General features: G+C 44.6%; 1 protein-coding gene across 1 annotated transcript in view; it reads left to right on the top strand.

Annotated features, from left to right (window-relative positions):
• Window positions 1-14,817, top strand: part of LOC115105190 (protein scribble homolog) — a 134,791-nt gene extending 119,974 nt beyond the window's left edge. The window contains 6 exon segments of the mRNA XM_065007162.1: window positions 4,123-4,269; window positions 4,773-4,912; window positions 5,175-5,212; window positions 5,688-5,762; window positions 7,491-7,545; window positions 12,703-14,817. Of these exon segments, the coding sequence (XP_064863234.1) occupies window positions 4,123-4,269; window positions 4,773-4,912; window positions 5,175-5,212; window positions 5,688-5,762; window positions 7,491-7,545; window positions 12,703-12,827 (580 nt within the window). The 3' untranslated portion in view covers window positions 12,828-14,817.
• Window positions 14,818-21,078: the final 6,261 nt, after the last annotated feature.

Below are 21,078 nucleotides of genomic sequence, written 5' to 3' on the forward strand. Positions count from 1 at the left end.
ACTGCTCAAAAAAATAAAGGGAACACTTAAACAACACAATGTAACTCCAAGTCAATCACACTTCTGTGAAATCAAACTGTCCACTTAGGAAGCAACACTGATTGACAATACATTTCACATGCTGTTGTGCAAATGGAATAGACAACAGGTGGAAATTATAGGCAATTAGCAAGACACCCCCAATAAAGGAGTGGTTCTGCAGGTGGTGACCATAGACCACTTCTCAGTTCCTATGCTTCCTGACTGATGTTTTGGTCACTTTTGAATGCTGGCGGTGCTTTCACTCTAGTGGTAGCATGAGACGGAGTCTACAACCCACACAAGTGGCTCAGGTAGTGCAGCTCATCCAGGATGGCACATCAATGCGAGCTGTGGCAAGAAGGTTTGCTGTGTCTGTCAGTGTAGTGTCCAGAGCATGGAGGCGCTACCAGGAGACAGGCCAGTACATCAGGAGACGTGGAGGAGGCCGTGGGAGGGCAACAACCCAGCAGCAGGACCGCTACCTCCGCCTTTGTGCAAGGAGGAGCACTGCCAGAGCCCTGCAAAATGACCTCCAGCAGGCCACAAATGTGCATGTGTCTGCTCAAACGGTCAGAAACAGACCGACGCCCGACATCCACAGGTGGGGGTTGTGCTTACAGCCCAACACCGTGCAGGACGTTTGGCATTTGCCAGAGAACACCAAGATTGGCAAATTCACCACTGGCACCTGTGCTCTTCACAGATGAAAGCAGGTTCACACTGAGCACATGTGACAGACGTGACAGAGTCTGGAGACGCCGAGGAGAACGTTCTGCTGCCTGCAACATCCTCCAGCAAGACCGGTTTGGCGGTGGGTCAGTCATGGTGTGGGGTGGCATTTCTTTGGGGCTCCGCACAGCCCTCCATGAGCTCGCCAGAGGTAGCCTGACTGCCATTAGGTACCGAGATGAGATCCTCAGACCCCTTGTGAGACCATATGCTGGTGCGGTTGGCCCTGGGTTCCTCCTAATGCAAGACAATGCTAGACCTCATGTGGCTGGAGTGTGTCAGCAGTTCCTGCAAGAGAAAGGCATTTATGCTATGGACTGTCCCGCCCGTTCCCCAAACCTGAATCCAATTGAGCACATCTGGGACATCATGTCTCGCTCCATCCACTTTAGTCCAGGTCTGGGAGGAGATTCCTCAGGAGACCATCCGCCACCTCATCAGGAGCATGCCCAGGCGTTGTAGGGAGGTCATACAGGCACGTGGAGGCCACACACACTACTGAGCCTCATTTTGACTTGTTTTAAGGACATTACATCAAAGTTGGATCAGCCTGTAGTGTGGTTTTCCACTTTAATTCTGAGTGTGACTCCAAATCCAGACCTCCATGGGTTGATAAATTTGATTTCCATTGATAACTTTTGTGTGATTTTGTTGTCAGCACATTCAACAATGTAAAGAAAAAGTATTTAATAAGAATATTTCATTCATTCAGATCTAGGATGTGTTATTTTAGTGTTCCCTTAATTTTTTTGAGCAGTGTATATACTGAACAAAAATATAAACGCAACAATTTCAAAGATTTTACTGAGTTACAGTTCATGTAAGGAAATCAGTCAATTGGAATGAATTCATTAGGCCCTAATCTATGGATTCCACATGACTGGGCAGGGGTGCAGCCATGGCTGGGCCTGGGAGAGCATAGGCCCACCACTTGGCAGCCAGGCCCACCCACTGGGTTGCAGCAGACAGCAACATTGTTTCAACTAAATGTTAGGCTAGAAGCGGGGAAATAATGTCTAGATCCCTTTACAGTGGAGATCAAGTTAATGAATTGGCTGGCTGTGCTGATGGGACAGTGGATGAGCATGATTTCTCAGATGGAACAGAAGACAAGATTCCCATTTTTGTGTCATAGGCTTACCGGTGCGAAATGTTTTTTTTATAGTATGGCTTAGAACGCGTCTCTCGACCAATCACAAAGCTTGTTTTTACCAACCCGTTGTAGGAAAATCATGTTAAACACTTATTGCACACAGAGTGAGTCCATGCAACTTGTGAAACTTACAGTGCCTTCGGAAAGTATTAAGACCCCTTCCCTTTTTCTACATTTTGTTACGTTACAGCCTTATACTTAAGATTTATTTTAAAAATTAAATAAAAAGTCTAATCTACACACACTACCCCATAAAGACAAAGCGAAAACAGGTTTTTGTACATGTTTACAAATGTATAAAACGACATACTTTATTTACATTAGTGTTCAGGCCCTTTGCTTTGAGACACTCAAACTGTGTCTCAAATTGCTCAGGTACTTCATGTTTCCATTGATCAACCTTGAGGATGTTTCGACAACTTGTTTGGAGTCGACCTGTGGTAAATTCAATTGATTGGACATGATTTGGAAAGGCACACACCTTTTAAGAGTAGGTCACACAGTTGACAGTGCATGTCAGAGCAAAAACCAAGCCTTGAGGTCAATGGAATTGTCCATAGAGATCAGAGACCGGATTGTGTCGAGGCACAGATCTGGGGAAGGGTGCCAAAAAGTTTCTGCTGCATTGAAGGTCCCCAAGAACACAGTGGCCTCCATCATTCTTAAATGGAAGAAGTTTGAAACCACCAAGACTTTTCCTAGAGCTGGCCGCCTGGTCAAACTGAGCAATTGTGGGAGAAGGGCCTTGGTCAGGGAGGTGACCACGGTCCCGATGATCACTCTGACAGAGCTCCAGAGTTCATCTGTGGAGATTGGAGAACCTTCCAGAAGGACAACCATCTCTGCAGCACTCCACCAATCAGACATTTATGGTAGAGTGCCCAGATGGAAGCCAATCCTCAGTAAAAGGTACATGACAGCCCACTTGGAGTTTGCCAAAAGGCACTTTAAGGATTCTGACGATGAGAAACAAGATTCACTGGTCTGATGAAACCAAGATTGAACTCTTTGGCCTGAATGCCAAACGTCACGTCTGGAGGAGACCTGGCACCATCTCTAAGGTGAAGCATGGTGGTGGCAGCATCATGCTGTGGGGATGTTTTTCAGCGGCAGGGACTGGGAGACTAGTCAGGATCGAGGGAAAGATGAACGGAGCAAGGTACAGAGAGATCCTTGATGAAAACCTGCTCCAGAGCGCTCAGGATCTCAGACTAGGGCAAAGGTTCACCTTTCAACAGTACAATGACCCTAAGCACACAGTACAAGATAACGCAGGAGTGGCATAATGACAAGTCTCTGAATGTCCTTGAGTGGCCCAGCAAGAGCCCGGACTTGAACCTGATCGAACATCTCTGGAGAGACTTGAAAATAGCTGTGCAGCGACGCTCCTCATCCAACCTGACAGAAGAGAGGATCTGCAGGGAAGAATGGGAGAAACTCTCCAAATACAGGTGTCAAATGTGTAGCGTCATACCCAAGAAGACTTGAGGCTGTAATCGCTGCCAAAGGTGCTACAACAAAGTACTGAGTAAAGGGTTTGAATTCTTATGGAAATGTGATATTTCATTTAAAAATAATAAAAATAATTCAGACATTTCTAAAAACCTGTTTTTGCTTTTTCATTTTGGGATATTGTGTGTAGATAGATGAGGGGAAAAAAATATTAAATCCATTTTTAGAATAATGCTGTAACGTAACACAATGTGGAAAAGTCAAGGGGTCTAAATACTTTCCCAATGCACTGTGGGACTTATTAAGCACATTTTTACTCCTGATCTTAGCCTTGCCGTAACAAACGGGTTGAACACTAATTGACTCAACACATTTCAGCTTTTCCTTTTTTATTAAATGGTAAACCATTCTGAAAGCATAATTCCACTTTGACATTATGGGATATTTTATGTGGTCCAGTGACCATCTAAATTTGATCCATTTTCAATTCAGGCTGTAACACAACAAAAAATGGAAAAGTCTAGGGGTGTGAATACTTTCTGAAGGCTGTGTATCTACTTTTGAAATCCTCCCTCTCACTGTTTTCATCTCTTACTACTAGACTGGTCTCATTGGTTTTCTCCTGACTCTCTCCTATTCGTTTCAATGTTTTACTGCCCATCTCTGTGTTTTTTTCCTCTGTGTGCCCTGTCCCTCTGTGCGTGTTCCTTTCCTCTTCTTCCTCCTCCCCCTCTCCCTGCCCACCTTCCCCCTCGTTGTGGGTGCAGGCCCTATGGCCTAGAGGAGGATGTTAGGCAGTATGAGCAGGACCTGGCTAAGAGGCTCTACCAGTCGCGAGTGAGGGCGTCTCAGGGCACCGCGCCACCCCCTCAGTCCCAAAACGCCGCCGCCTCTTCCGCTGCCTCCCAGCTCAGGTCTGCTCACCAGTCCAGGCCATGGCCCGCATGTCATTGTGGGGGTATTGCTGCCTGGGGTGCTCCTTTGGCATTGACTCAGCTAGCTTGCTTCCTTTCTCTCTCACTTTGTTTCATTCTACATCTCAATCGCTGTCTTTCTTTCTCTCGCTCTTCTCTTGGTCTTAATGCATCTTTCATCATACTAACATACTGCCTCCAGTGTGTCTGTAGCAGTCTGTGAGGGGAGGGCCCGCCTAAGTAGTCCTTCTCCTGGATGCTGCCACGCTGGTCTTGTACTTTTATACTATAGTTTTAATAACAAGCATTTTCTGCATTGAGTGAACCACCGCAGGCCAGGACAAGGAGCACCCAACAGCTGCTGTTTTCTGGTTGTCCTCCCCACTCCATTAGAGCAACGTGTCCTAGTTTTCTCTCTGTCCTGTCCTAATTTTTCCACTCTTTCTGTCTCTCCCTCTCCGGTCCATCTCTCTATCTGACGGTGTTCTCTCTCTCACCAACAGGATGAAGTCTCTGGAGCAGGATGCTTTGAAGGCTCAGATGGTCATCGCTAAGTCCCGGGAGGGAAAGAAGCGCGGCACACTGGACCAGCTGGCCGAGTCACCCTCGCCCGCCCTCACGCCATCCCCCACCCCTCTGGAAGGTACATCAGTGGCCATCGCATACACTCTCACACAGCTTAGCACCTACATTAATTCACTCTCACTCAATGTCTGCGTCCCAAATGGCACCCTATTTATTCACTGTATATTGCACTACTTTTGACCTGTGTCCTATGGGCCCTGGTAAAAAAAAAAATACATATAGGGAATAGGTTGCCGTTTGGGATGCAGCCTCTCACTCAATACCAGACCTCAATCATCGAGTGGATTCCGACTAATAGTGTCCTAACCTTTGTCTAACAGATTTCAGTCCACAAGGAGTAACGTCACCAGGCAGACTGGTAAGAACTGAGTTCTCTACTGCGTTTGTTTGTTAAATGTCACAGTTCATAGAGATGTCTCCACTGACCTATTGCAATCCAGGTTAATAGAGACTTCAGATTGTTGCTTGGACAACCAGAGCAAATTTTTGTTGAGAATAACAATGTCACAGTCTAACTTTTGCCTTCCTTATCTTTTAAGTAGCTGTTCCGGTTAGAGATGTTCCATCATCTAAAGTGTGCTTATTTGTAGACAGAAAGTTGTTTTGATGGGCTTTAAGGCGGTTTGAAATGTTTCGCCACCGTTGTACACAACCACTTCAGCCTATCAAATGCCTGGATCATCACTACAGCCAATCAAATCCCTCTCTACACAAGCCACGCCGCTGAGTCATCCATCCTTCTCCCTCCCTCTTTCCCTTTACCTGTCCCTATCCCTCACTCTTCCTCTTTCCTCACCTCTTCCTCTACTCATTCCAATTTGCTGTCCTTCTAGTCCCTGTCGGAAAATAAGTTTGACTACCGACAGTTTGCTGCCATTCCTTCTTCCAAACCCGTATACGACATCCAGGTATTGACTGCATGCTGAGCTCCCAGGCCCCAGCCCCCTCCCCTGACTTTCCCTTCTGCCCCCGCCCCAGTCCCCCTCGCTCCCCTCTGGTCCTTACAGCAGCGCTGGTGGTGCCACTGCTTCAACAGCTGCCGCCATTTTGGCTTTCCCCCTGATTGATTATTCACTGCTCCATTCTGGGGATTTGGCTTGTTAGTTGCTGCCTCCAATTTAGTTGATGAATGGATCTTGAAAATATAATGCTAATACACCAGTAAGCTACTGACCACGTAATCAAATCAGGTCCTGGGTCAGTTTTCTATCAGGGTGACCTCTCACCTCTGCTTAAAGCTTTATCTCCATTCCTTTTCTCCCACTCACCATCCAATCACCTTCAGTTATTTCCAAACAACCAGCCTCAACCAGGCAACATCAACATTCACCAACCAGTGATTTGAGCCCCACTAACCAGCTTCTTGAGGAAACTGCCCAGATCCTGCATCTCTCCCTCCTTCTCAGCCAGTCTCACCAGCTCTCCATATCTCTCCATGGCTGGGGCTCATTGCCATGTCTGTCCTGGTTCCTGATCACCTCTCCCTGTATCACAACAACACATCTTTTGGGACCTCTTGTCCTGTCATGCTCTTGACTCCCAGTGTAAAGTATTTTCCAGTCTATCACTTAACCAACATGGGTGATGGGAACTTCCTGGGCCTAACTCAATGAGGTCTCCCTAAGCTTGGATCTCAGCCTGCGTATGGATGATTCTTCTGGGGGTCAGGGAGACCTATTTCTCAGTGGTTGCGGTCCAGTATTTTGTAGTATGTACTGCTATCAGTAATTTTTCTGGTCTCTGTGGGTTGTGTTTTATCAATCAGTCTTCCTCAATGAAAGTCCGCCAAGTATTCCTCCCAATGTAGTTCTACATTTAACGTGCTGTTCTTAACTCGAATAGCTCCACCCGTTCGATTAATAATTTTCTGTTCTTTAAGCAAGCTTGCCTAGTCTTGAGGCCTCGTGATCTAAATTCAGTAGAACTACTGTAGAGACCAATAGGCTTCTCTGATACTGATATGCTTCTCACGAACTCTGGAATGTGCATCATGAGGACACTGGAATGTGCATCATTTCTGGCATACGGTTACTGAGCTTAACAGTGTGTATAGACCTCAATGTACGGTATGTGTGCAACCTTGTTCTCCACACTTCTCCCGATGTGTGCACTTGTCATGCACACTCCCTGTGATGATGCGAGTGCACACTTAGGGAGAAGTGTTGTGGAGAACTGGGAAGCAAGGTATGTGTTTGAGTGTTGAATTCACACCAAAAATGGACTACTGTATGTGTGCTTAGTCCAGTGGGAGAGACCTGTGTAGTGGGCTGGGCTGTGCTGTGATTTTCTCTGCCGCGTTGGTGACTGTGGTTCGGCTAAGTGTCTTGTAATGGTTCCTTGCCTGTGAACAGCTGCTCCCTGCGCTTTGCCTGTGAGATGGAACAACCCCCGGAACTGATGGACTAACACAAGCCTCCATTTAACCTACCCCAATCCTAACGTCATCCTGACCAGACTGCAGTGGCTGTGGCCAAGTGGAACCTACCTTCTGCACCCTTGCTGCCACTGTGACTGCCTGGGAGAAAGACCCACACCTACCCACTGCCAGTCCCCTAGCCCAACTTGGTGACGGTGTTCCTGGGATAATAGGTGGCCTTCATCCACTCACACACACTCTCTGTGTCCTTCTCTTGCAGTCCCCTGACGTGGTCGAGGACATTCAGTTCATTGACGATGGCTCCAGTAACCCAGGTGAGTGTCAGTGGGTCAGGGTCAACAAAACCTCTTGACAACCACATCAAGTAGGGTCCAGCATCTCTGTTGGTAAAATAGGATGCTTTAAGTAGAATTGGCCCTAGGGTTGCAACATTTCTGGTAACTTTACCAACATTTCCAGAAGTCCTGGTTGGAGGATTCCTAGATGTTCTGCTTATTCCCTCCTGATTTCTAAAATTCCACCTGGGATCTGGAAAACCTGGGAATTTTGGGAAAGTTACCAGAATTTTGCAACCCTAGCCCATAATGTACAATATGTTACCCTGATCACTTTTATCCCTTTGATTCAGGTGACTTCCTGGGATAAGCAACTCCTATTGGTAGGATTCACATACTGCCGGTTTCTGTGCATTTGCGTACGTGTGTGTTCCTCTGAACTTTGGCCCGAGTGTGTGTGAACTGCTGTGTACCCCCGTTAGTCAAGTGTGGTAAACCATAGCGTAGTCGGACCATATGTTCGTAGTTCTCTCGCTCTCAGCTTTTTAGAGTAGTCGGGCATGGTTTGGCCTGATATGTCTGTAGCCTTTGTAACAGTGTCTACCGTTATGGAGGCTAAAACCATATCAGGGATGTTTTTCCAACGTTGGGAGTGGGTTTGCTTTTACCATTGATGCCTTTGCCTGCTAACCATTCCTTGCGTGTCAACCAGCTACATTAGCTAACATTACCGTCAAACTTTATATAGTGCTGTACATTAAATATTTGGTGTGTGTTAAACAAACTGACACTACTGCAGATCCAGATCCTGCATGAACTCAAATTGACTACACCAAAGACTTAAAAGGGGAGGTTCAGGTTATTTTACAACTTAATGTTAGATGGTTCCTCACCCTGAATAGTCTATGGGCCAGGAGTTACTGTAATCCATGGGTCAGGTCGATAAACAGTCACTACAAACTTAAGCAGACTTTAGCCACGATAGCTACTTTCAGAGTAAGCATCCAAGTACTTCTAATAAATTGTATTTAATTCAATAATTTTGATATTTAAAATCAAATCACATTTTATTTGTCACATTTAAAAAATAAAAAATATTCACTTTTATTTAACCAGGTAGGCCAGTTGAGAACAAGTTCTCATTTACAATTGCGACCTGGCCAAGATGAAGCAAAGCAGTGCGACACAAAAACAACAGAGTTACACATAGGATAACCAAAAGTACAGTCAATAACACAATAGAAAAATCTATATACAGTGTGTGCAAATGGAGTAAGGCGGTAAGGCAATAAATAGGCCATAGTAGCGAAGTAATTACGATTTAGCAAATGAACACTAATAGATGTGCAAGTAGAAATACTGGTGTGCAAAAAAGTAAATGAAAACAATATGGGGATGAGGTAGGTAGTTGGGTAAGCTATTTACAGATGGGCTATGTACAGCTGCAGCGATCGGTATGCGGCTCAGATAGCTGATGCTTAAAGTGGGAGAGAAATGTGCCGAACACAACAGGTGTAGAACTTACAGTGAAATGCTTACTTACAAGCTCTTAACCAACAATGCAGTTCAAGAAATAGAGTTAATAAAATATTTACTCTTTTTTTTTTAAGTAACAATAAAATAACAATAATGAGGCTATATAAAGGGGGTACCAGTACTGAGTCAATGGGTTAGTTGAAGTACTGAGTCAACAGGTTAGTTGAAGTAATTTGTACATATGGGTAGGAGTAAAGTTACTATGCCTAGATAATAAACAGGTCAATGTAAATAGTCTGGATGCCATTTGATTAATTGTTCAGCAGTCTTATGGCTTGGGGGTAGAAGCTGTTAAGGAGCCTTTTGGACCTAGACTTGGTGCTCCGGTACAGCTTGCCGTACAGTAGCTTAAAGAACAGTCTATGGCAAACTATAAATGGTGTATTTGGACCATGATAGTTTGCTGGTGATGTGGACACCAAGGAACTAAACTCTCGACCCGCTCCACTACACCCCCTGTGAGTGGTGTGTTTGTCTATTGTTGTGACTTAGATGAAGATCAAAAAATGTTATGACCAATTTATGCAGAAATCCAGGTAATTCCAAAGGGTTCACATACTTTTTCTTGCCACTGTATTTATTACAGACTCGGTCTGGGAGAGGGGAGAGCTTGAAAATGTAAATGAAGACACTTGCCAGTTGGTCTGCACATGCTCTGAGTACACATCCTGGTAATCCGTCTGGCCCCGCAGCCTTGTGAATGTTGACCTGTTTAAAGGTCTTGCTCACATCGGCTACAGAGAGCGTGATCATACAGTCGTCTGGAACAGCTGGTGCTCTCATACATTCTTCAGTGTTGCTTGCCTCGAAGCAAGCATAAAAGGCATTAAGCTTGTCTGGTAGGCTTGCGTCCCTAGGCAGCTCGCGGCTGGGTTTCCCTTTGTAGTTCGTAATAGTTTGCAAGCCCTGCGACATCCGACGAGCGTCAGAGCCGGTGTAGTAGGATTCAATCTTAGCCCTGTATTGACGCTTTGCCTGTTTGATGGTTTGTCTGAGGGCATAGCATAATTTCTTATAAGTGGCAGGATTAGTGTCCCGCTCCTTGAAAGCGGCAGCTCTAGCCTTTAGCTCGGTGCGAATGTTGCCTGTAATTCATGGCTTCTGGTTGGGATATGTACGTACGGTGACTGGGGGGATGACATTGTCAATACAATTGATGAGGCCAACGACTGAGGTGGTATACTCCTCAATGCCGTTGGATGAATCCCGGAACATATTCCAATCTGTGCTAGAAAAACAGTCCATTAGCATAGCATCAGTGTTATCTGACCACCTCCGTATTGAGCCAGTCACCGGTACTTCCTGCTTTAGTTTTTGTTTGTAAGCATGAATCCGGAGGATAGAATTATGGTCAGATTTGCCAAATGGGGGGCGAGGGAGAGTTTTTTTTTTATTTTCTTCTGGTTGCACATGTTTTATTTTTTATTTTACCAGGTAAGTTGACTGAGAACATGTTCCCATGTACAGCAACGACCTGGGGAATAGTTACAGGGGGAAGAGGGGGATAAATGAGCCAATTGTAAGCTGGGGATGATTAGGTGACCATGATGGTGTGAGGTACAGCTTGGGAATTTAGCCAGGAGTTTAACACCCCTACTCCTACCGGGGTTTAACACCCCTACTCTTACGATAAGTTCCATGGGATCTTTAATGACCTCAGAGAGTCAGGACACCCGTTTAACATCCCATCCGAAAGACAGCACCCTACACAGGACAATGTCCCCAATCACTGCCCTAGGGCATTGGGATAGTTTTTAGACTGAGGAAAGAGTGCCTCCTGCTGGCCCTCCAGCACCACTTCCAGCAGTATGTGGTCTCCCATCCAGGGACTGACCAAGCCAGCAGTGGGATGCAGGGTGGTATGCTTCTGGCAATGTGACATACTGTTAGAAATTTGGTAAAACTGATTTAAATTTGCCTGCATTAAAGTCCCCGGCCACTAGGAGTGCCACTTCTGGATACATTTATTGTTTGCTTATGGCCTTATACAGCTAATTGAGTGCGGTCTTAGTGCCAGCATCGATTTGGTGTGGTGGTTAATAGACGGCTATGAAAAATATAGATAAACTCTGGGGTAGTTAGTGTGGTCTACAGTTTATCATGAGGTACTCTATCTCAGGCAAGCAATACATTGAGACTTCCTTAATATTAGACATCGCGCACCAACTGTTATTGACAAATACACACACCCCCACCCATCGTCTTACCAGACGTAGCTGTTCTGTCCTACCGATGCACGGAAAACCCAGCCAACTGTATATTATCCGTGTCGTTGTTCAGCCACGACTCAGTGAAACATAATATATTCATTTTTAATGTCCCGTTGTTAGGATAGTCTTGAACGGAGATCATCCAGTTTATTCTCCAGCGATTGCACGTTGACCAATCGAACGGATGGTAACGCCAACGGATTCTCACAAGGCACCCCGATCGCTGCCCCCTGTATTTCTCTTTTCTTCACGCGAATGACGGGGATTTGGTCTGGTCGGAGAAGCAGTATATCCTTTGCGTCAGACTCATTAAATAATCATCTTTGTCCCGTTCGAGGTGAGTAATCGTTGTTCTGATATCCAGAAGTTATTTTCGGTCAAAAGAGACGGTAGCAGAAACATTATGTACAAAGTAAGTTACAAACAATGCCAAAAAACACACAAAATAGCACAGTCTGTTAGGGGCCCGTAAAACGGCAGCCATCCCCTCCAGCGCCATTATTCATGGTACTAGATGGTTTGCAGCTGCTGGTGTGGAGTTGGGCTTCCCTTGCAGGTTACGGGTTTCTGTTCTGGACCAAGCCTCTCCTTTCCCCTCTCAAGCCCCCTTCCCATAAGGAACGGTCTCGCTGGTGTTGCCAGGCAGACTAGCCATGCTTTCTCTCTGATCTTTTCAACTCGTTTAGTCAAAATAACAAACAATAATATAACTAATTTGATTTTTGAATGCCCAGAGGACCCCCCTACCGGCGAACAATGAACTGAAAACTCAAGTCATAATTCTACAAGCCTCTCGTTCACATGCCCTTCACCATAGGGGGCTTTATGGAGCTGAGATTTGTAAACGTGTGTTTTAAACAATGTACATTTGCTGATTGCTTGGCATATAAATAAGATAATTTTTTGATACAATTGAAACGAGGTCCAGTTGTGGCTGGAACCGGACTAGATTGACTCTTGGGCTGGAAAGCGTTGCGTGACTGCCCGCGAGGGTGATGAGCACTATGTTGTTTGCGAACTCCACCCCCATCATTCTTGCACCATGCGATCAATGTTCAATTCTAAACATGTATTTTTCTTCTCTATGCTCATGATCTATTTTCATGCGAGCATATGACAAATGGTGGTCGGAGTGTGTCTCTGTAGCTGCTGAGCCGGGGGAGTGTGTATTAACACTGCTGTAGGGTTCATTGCGGCCAGCACGAACAGGTCAAACAAACAACTAAAATGAACGAGTCACTCTGAAAAAAATTGTCATGGCTCTCAAGTCAGTAAAAAGAGTCGTTCAAAAAGAATGTATCGTTCGTAAACTACACATCACTACTGCCACAGCGCTGGCATTGGGGGAGACTTAGGGGTCACTATGAGTCACTGAAAGGGGAACCTAGATTTAAAGGTTTAGTCATTCACCAGGGTGTCATGTTAATATTGGTTTCTCTGTGCCCGCCAGTGCATGCTGCGGATCCCGGGACTGAGGTGCCCACTGCCACCTCAGCACTGGAGATGGCCCTCTACAGCAACACGCGCCAGCTGAGGCAGGGCTGCCGCAGCCTGGAGACCGCCGTGCCCACATAACACACAACTACCACAAGAGACTCGGGAGACATACATACACAGAGGAGGCACCGGGTCACTACACACACTCACAGGTTTGGGAGATGTAAACCACTGCAGAGACCATGATGCTGATAGTCAACACACACACAATGTCATATCTTGCCTTTACAGTCTGAGGATGTGTTGGCCTGAACATGAGGCCCAACGTTCCTGAGGCCAGGGAGGAGGAGGGCTGGTGAGGGGAGCTAGCGTTACCCTTCAGAAATATCATTCTCTTTTTTATTTGTGTTCTTTTTCTTCAGTTTACGTTTTAGTAGCTGAATTATATTAACAGGTGACTTATGTTTTTACTTTTGACCCTCTGCTTTTTGCTGTTTTAAATGAAAAATGTGTTCTGGAAGAGAAAGGAAAAAATATGAATTGTGTAGATGTAATACTAATTTTTCAGATGCTATTTTTGAGGTTTTCAATGAATATATTGTGAAATGTCAGGGTTTTTAGCGGGCTTCGGGGGGGCGTGTATATATTGGGAACATACTGCTACCTTCACTGCCACATTTTAAACACTACATACATATCTCAACTGCACTACCACACTACTTAGAAAACAACATGTTTATTTTTAAATAATTTATTTTGCTTGTATTTTATTACTCGATTCTGAAGCCTCCCCTGTAAATACATTGTTACCCCCTGTACTTTCGAGTGCAACAGAACAATGCATATCATTTTATTTATCATAATGGCATCAATGCATATCATGATATCATTTTAATTCAAATGTACATCTTATGAGGCAAGCACATGTTTAATCCATATCACCAAGATATTTTCTTTTACAATGAATACATTTGTTTTCACTCTGATGCACAGGCCTTAACCAGGTTCTGACTGGTACATTACAAGGAACATGCTGTCACAGACTTGTAGGATACTGATCCCAGTACAGTTGTTTGATCTCGATGGATTTGATCTCTAGCTTTCCTGGACCAGGTTTATCAAATTTTGTCCCATTCCTATTCTCGAGAATGTAACTACACTGGAGAGACCAGCAGAGACACACACACACACATGGACAGATAAGCCACTAGTCTTTATTCAAAATGGCTGTAAATTTAGGAACATAATCTCAGCTTCATCTCCATTTACATATACGGTACTTTCCCTGCCCTTTTGGTGGAAATCATTTGTCAATGTGAATCTCACTCCTATCTGGATGGTTTTCCAGATTTTACCGGTGAAGGTAGCAGGTGTTTGCTTTTTTTTTAATGATCTGCCTTTGATTAATTTAAATCTGACACCCACTGAAAATCCTTTATTGTTGTGTGAATAATGTACAAAATACTGAATGGAAAGCAAAATGTACGGTTGAAATTGAGCCAGTCTACTAAGACAAGACCAAGCAAGTGTCTGGACTGGGGAGCTCTCTCCCTACCTCTCTCTCTGCATGTACAATATATTGGCTTTACTGGGAGAACCTATAGAGGCAGAAGACATTTTGTTAATCCCTTTTGAAATGGATCTCATTCGACTATCATTCTCAATCTCTTTCCTCTGCTTTACCTGCTGCTGTCATGGATGTTATCTGATGGCAGCTTTGTTTTTGGAGAGTCATGATAGAAGCACTCGTGTTTAATTTAATGTACTAATCATATCTTTCTGCGTTGCTTTCGCTGACTGAAATTCAGTTAGGATGATAACATTTGCGATTGGTTGACAAAAATGTTATTTTTTATTTTTTATTAAACTTACTGTAGTGGGTAAAACGTTCCAAACAAAATGGGATTCACATTTTTTTATGCCAAACAACTGTTGGAACTTCCTTTTGGTTACACTCTTCTCTTGAATTATTTTGGGGGACTATTTTTCCCAAATGAGTCAGAGGGAAAGGGTAGAAGTGCTGGGGTCAAGGCTCATCCAAAACTGTAACTATTGAATTTGTACAACCAAAGAGGTCTATTTTGTGGTTCACGAATAAAAAAAGTTTACTTTTCATTTAACAAGCTGATTCATTGCATTGTGTCTTTGTATTCTATAATCTAAACTCAGCAAAAAAATAAACGACCTCTCACTGTCAACTGTTTATTTTCAGCAAACTTAACATGTATAAATATTTGTATGAACATAAGATTCAATAACTGAGACATAAACTGAACAAGTTCCACAGACATGTGACTAACAGAAATGGAATAATGTGTCCCTGAACAAAGGGGGGGTCAACATCAAAAGTAACAGTCAGTATCTGGTTTGGCCACAATATGCATTAAGGACTGCAGTGCATCTCCTCCTCATGGACTGCACCAGATTTGCCAGTTCTTGCTGTGAGATGTTACCTCACTCCCCCACCAAGGCACCTGCAAGTTCCCGGACATTTCTGGGAGGAATGGCCCTAGCACTCACCCTCCGATCCAACAGGTCCCAGATGTGCTCAATGGGATTTAGATCTTGGCTCTTCGCTGGCCATGGCAAAACACTGACATTCTTGTCTTGCAGGAAATCACGCACAGAACAAGCAGTATGGCTGGTGGCATTGTCATGCTGGAGGGTCATGTCAGGATGAGCCTGCAGGAAGGGTACCACATGAGAGAGGAGGATGTCTTCCCTGTAACTCACAGCGTTGAGATTGCCTGCAATGACAACAAGCTCAGTCCGATGATGCTGTGACACACCGCCCCAGACCATGACGGATCCTCCACCTCCAAATCGATCCTGCTCCAGAGTACAGGCCTCGGTGTAATGCTTATTCCAACGATGATAAATGCGAATCTGACCATCACCCCTGGTGAGACAAAACCGCGACTTGTCAGTGAAGAGCACTTTTTGCCAGTCCTGTCTGGTCCAGCGACAGTGGGTTTGTGCCCATAGGCGACCGATGATGTCTGGTGAGGACCTGCCTTACAACAGGCCTACAAGCCCTCAGTCCAGCCTCTCTCAGCCTATTGCAGACAGTCTGAGCACTGATTGAGGGATTGTGCATTCCTGGTGTAACTCGGGCAGTTGTTGCCATCCTGTACCTGTCTCGAAGGTGTGGTGATCGGGTTTGTACCGATCCTGTGCAGGTGTTACACGTGGTCTGGCACTGCGAGGACAATCAGCTGTCCGTCCTGTCTCCCTGTAGCGCTGTCTTAGGCGTCTCACAGCACGGGCATTGCAATTTATTGCCCTGACCACATCTGCAGTCCTCATGCCTCCTTGCAGCATGCCTAAGGCACGTTCACGCAGATGAGCAAGGACCCTGGGCATCTTTCTTTTGATGTTTTTCAGAGTCAGTAGAAAGGCCTCTTTAGTGTCTTACATTTTCATAACTGTGACCTTAATTGCCTACCATCTGTAAGCTGTTAGTGTCTTAATGACCATTCCACAGGTGCGTGTTCATATTGTTTTTATGGTTCATTGAACAAGCATGGGAAACAGTGTTTAAACCCTTTACAATGAAGATCTGTGAAGTTCTTTGGATTTTTACGAATTATCTTTGAAAGACAGGGTCCTGAAAAAGGGACTTTTCTTTTTTTGCTGAGTTTAGATGAATGTACAGTCGTGGCCAAAAGTTTTGAGAATGACACAAATATTAATTTTCACAAAGTCTGCTGCCTCAGTGTCTTTAGATATTAAGTACAAGCATTTCATAAGTGTCAAAGGCTTTTATTAACAAGTGCATGAAGTTGATGCAAAGAGTCAATATTTGCAGTGTTGACCCTTCTTTTTCAATACCTCTGCAATCCGCCCTGGCATGCTGTCAATTAACTTCTGGGCCACATCCTGACTGATGGCAGCCCATTCTTGCATAATCAATGCTTGGAGTTTGTCAGAATTTGTAGGGTTTTGTTTGTCCACCCGCCTCTTGAGGATTGACCACAAGTTCTCAATGGGATTAAGGCCTGGGGAGTTTCCTGGCCATGTGCCAAAAATATTGATGTTTTGTTCCCCGAGCCACTTAGTTATCACTTTTGCCTTATGGCAAGGGGGTTCATCATGCTGGAAAATGCATTGTTTGTCACCAAACTGTTCCTGGATGGTTGGCAGAAGTTGCTCTCGGAGGATGTGTTGGTACCATTCTTTATTCATGGCTGTGTTCTTGGGCAAAATTGTGAGTGAGCCCACTCCCTTGCCTGAGAAGCAACCCACACATGAATGGTCTCAGGATGCTTTACTGTTGGCATGACACAGGACTGGTGGTAGCGCTCACCTTGTCTTCTCCGGACAAGCTTTTTTTCGGATGCCCCAAACAATCGGAAAGGGGATTCATCAGAGAAAATTACTTTACCCCAGTCCTCAGCAGTCCAATCCCTGTACCTTTTGCAGAATATCAGTCTGTCCCTGATGTTTTTCCTGGAGAGAAGTGGCTTCCTTGCTGCCCTTCTTAACACCAGGCCATCCTCCAAAAGTCTTCGCCTCACTGTGCGTGCAGATGCACGCCATTCTTGAGCAACCTCTGTACTGGTGGTGCCCAGATCCCTCAGCTTAATCAACTTTAGGAGACGGTCCTGGCGCTTGCTGGACTTTCATGGGAGCCCTGAAGCTTTCTTCACAACAATTGAACTGCTCTCCTTGAAGTTCTTGATGATCCGATAAATGGTTGATCTTACTGGCAGAAATATCCTGAAGCCCTTTTTGTGCAAAGCAATGATGGCACGGGTTTCCTTAGGTAACCATGATTGACAGAGGAAGAACAAAGATTCCAAGCACCACCCTACTTTTGAAGCTTCCAGTCTGTTATTCGAACTCAATCAGCATGACAGAATGATCTCCAGCCTTGTCCTCGTCAACACTCACACCTGTGTTAACGAAATAATCACTGACATGATGTCCGCTGGTCCTTTTGTGGCAGGGCTGAAATGCAGTGGAAATGTTTTTGGGGGATTCAGTTCATTTGCATGGCAAAGAGGGACTTCATCTGATCACTCTTCATAACATTCTGGAGTATATGCAAATTGCCATCATACAAACTGAGGCAGCATACTTTGTGAAAATTAATATTCATGTCATTCTCAAAACTTTTGGCCACTGCTGTATTCTGTCCAAACTGATGAGGAATATGACACACACAAAAAGCTCCTGTGAACCCATTCCTTCTTGCTCTCTGGAGGTTTCCTCCTTCATTCTTGTTATGAGGCTAGCACAAATGAGATTGTTTGAATGGTTAGAATCCAGGTGTGGTTAATGTCTTCTTAGCTAAATGATTAGTGGGCAACAGTGACAGGTTAGAGTCAAATGGGGGAAAACCTTGTGGGAGGTAGGTTTGGTGCAGTGTGTAAAAGGTGGGCTGCGATGTGACAGATCTCTGGTTTGAGTCCCCAGCTCTCTTTGTTTCCTAACAAACTGTTTTCTTGTTTAGTAAACTAGCTTAAACCCTCACGCCAGTAGAAATCCACTTTTTCGAGCTGAAAGACAATGGCCAGAGCTTACCCATGACATAGCACAAGATTTACAGTGCATTTGTGAAAGTGTTCAGACCCCTTGACTTTTTTTCCCATTTTGTTACATTACAGCCTTATTCTAAAATGAATTCAATGTTGTTTTTCTCATCAGTCTACACACAATACCCCATAATGACAAAGCGGAAACAGGTTTTTATAAATTGTTGCAAATGTATTACAAATTTTAAAACTTTAACCTTATTTAAATAAGTATTCGGATCCTTTGCTATGAGACTCGAAAATGAGCTCCGGTGCATCCTGTTTCCACTGATCATCCTTGAGATGTTTCTACAACTTGATTGTAGTCCACCTGTGATAAATTCAATTGATTGGACATGATTTGGAAAGGCACACACCTGTCTATATAAGGTCCCACAGACAGTGCATGTCAGAGCAAAAACCAAACCATGAGGTCGAAGGAATTGTCTGTAGAGCTCCGAGACAGGATTGTGTCGAGACACCAAAACATCTCTGCAGTATTGAAGGTCCCCAAGAATACAGTTGCCTCCATCATTCTTAAAAGGAGGAAGTCAGGAAGCACCAAGACTCTTCTTAGAGCTGGCCCGACCAAACTGAGCAATTGGGCGAGAGGGCCTTGGTCAGGGAGGTGACCAAGAACCCGATGGTCACTGACAGAGCTCCAGAGTTACTGTGGAGATGGGAGAACCTTCCAGAAGGACAACCATCTCTGCAGCACTCCACCAATCAGGCCTTTATGGTAGAGTGGCCAGAAGGAAGCCACTCATCAATTAAAGACATGACAGCCTGCTTGGAGTGCACCTAAAGACTCTCAGACCATGAGAAACAAGATTATCTGGTCTGATGAAACCAACATTGGACTCTTTGGCTTGAATGCCAAGCATCACATCTGGAGGAAACCTGGCACCATCCCTAAGGTGAAGCATGGGGGTGGCAGCATTAATCTGTGGGGGATGTTCTTCAGTGGCAGGGACTGGGAGAGACAAGTCAGGATTGAGGGAAAGATGTCTTGGCTGTGTGCTTAGGTTTGTTGTCCTGTTGGAAGGTGAACCTTCGCCCCAGTCTGAAAACCTGAGTGCTTTGGAGCATGTTTTCATCAAGGATCTCTCTGTACTTCGCTCCGTTCAACGCAGGAGTGGCTTCGGCACAAGTCTCTGAATGTCCTTGAGTGGCCCAGCCAGAGCCCAGACTTGAACCCGATCGAACATCTGTGGAGAGACCTGAAAATAGCTGTGCCGCAACGCTAGCCATCCAACCTGACAGAGCTTGAGAGGATCTGCAGAGAAGAATGGGAGAAACTCTCCAAATACAGGTGTGCCAAGCTTGTTGTGTCATACCCAAGAAGACTTGACTGTAATCGCTGCCAAATGTGTTTAAAGTACTGAGTAAAGGGTCTGAATATATATGTAATATTAGCTAAAAACCTGTTTTTGCATTGTCATTATGGTTGATTGGGGGGGTTAAAACTATTTAATCAATTTTAGAATAAGACTAACGTAACAATGTGGAAAAAGTCAAGGGGTCTGAATACTTTCCAAAGGCATTGTACATAGACATGGAACACTGAGCACCTTAATGTTTACATACTGTTTTTACCCATTTCATATGTATATACTGTATTCTAGTCAAGTCCATCCTATTCAACTATTGCTGTACATATACTATTCTATCAACATAGTCTTCAGATATACTACATTCTATACACATCCTGTCCATAATGTCTATACATCCCGCCACACATATACATACAGTAAATTTATATTTGTATGTATTGTGAATAGTACTTCACTGTTGGAGCTAGGAACACAAGCATTTCTCTACACCTGCAATAACATCTGCTAAATGTGTATGCGACCAATAAAATTTGATTGGATTTTAGATGAGCTTGACATTGTTAAGATTGAGTGGACAAGTGACAGTGACGGCATAGAATTCAATTGAAGAGTTTGACAGGTGTTGGAGAAAGTATAAAATCTCCAGAAATTAGCAGCCCTGTGCCACCACCGCGATGACCAGAAGCTCTCGGACTGCATGAAAGTATAGTCAGATGAAGATAGAGCAGGTGGAGTAGCAGTGTTCTCTGGGGTGATCCATATCTCCATCAGGGCCAAAAAGTCCAGGGCCTGGAGGGCAGCATAGGCTGATTTGAACTTGGTGTTCTTGACTGCAGATTGGCAATTCCAAATGCTGCCAGAGACCAGGAATTTGACATGGGTTGTGCAATCAGGGTACACTAAATTAGAAGGGTTGCAAACAAGTGGTGGGGAGCATCTGTAAAGCAAGTGAGAGAGTGGTGTGGAGTTTCTCACTTTCCTTCCTTGAATAACTCCACAGAACATCATGTCAGAACCGTCTTTGTTTCTGCTACGGTCTCAGTTTTGCAACGTGACCGCCGCTGAGAAAACAGGGGAGACTGAAGTACTAACACTAATTGCTAATTGCCTTTGAGAGCTGTAATCGCAGCAGGTAGCCTAGTGGTTAGAGCGTTGGGCCAGTAACCGAAAGGTTGCTGTATTGAATCCCCGAGCTGACATGGTAAAAATCTGTCATTCTGCCCCTGAACAAGGCAGTTAAACCACTGTTCCCCGGTAGGCCGTCATTGTAAATAAGCATTTGTTCTTAACTGACTTTTTTTTAAAGCACGCCTCCCGGTACTAATTGCTGATTGCCTAGGAGAGGAGAAACCACTCCCCTTCCAATACAGCCACTGATTACCAAAACAACAGTCACAAATTGCCCTGCCCCTTAATCCTGGTTGATGTGTCAACAATCATCTGCAAATTGTCAGCAGTTCACACACCAAGTAGGTTACTGGGAAGACAGGCAGCACTTAAAGTAGATGGCCCTAACTAGGAAAAAGACAGTACTAGACA

This window comes from Oncorhynchus nerka, linkage group LG22 (assembly GCF_034236695.1).
Source record: "Oncorhynchus nerka isolate Pitt River linkage group LG22, Oner_Uvic_2.0, whole genome shotgun sequence".
Lineage (NCBI taxonomy): Eukaryota > Metazoa > Chordata > Actinopteri > Salmoniformes > Salmonidae > Oncorhynchus > Oncorhynchus nerka.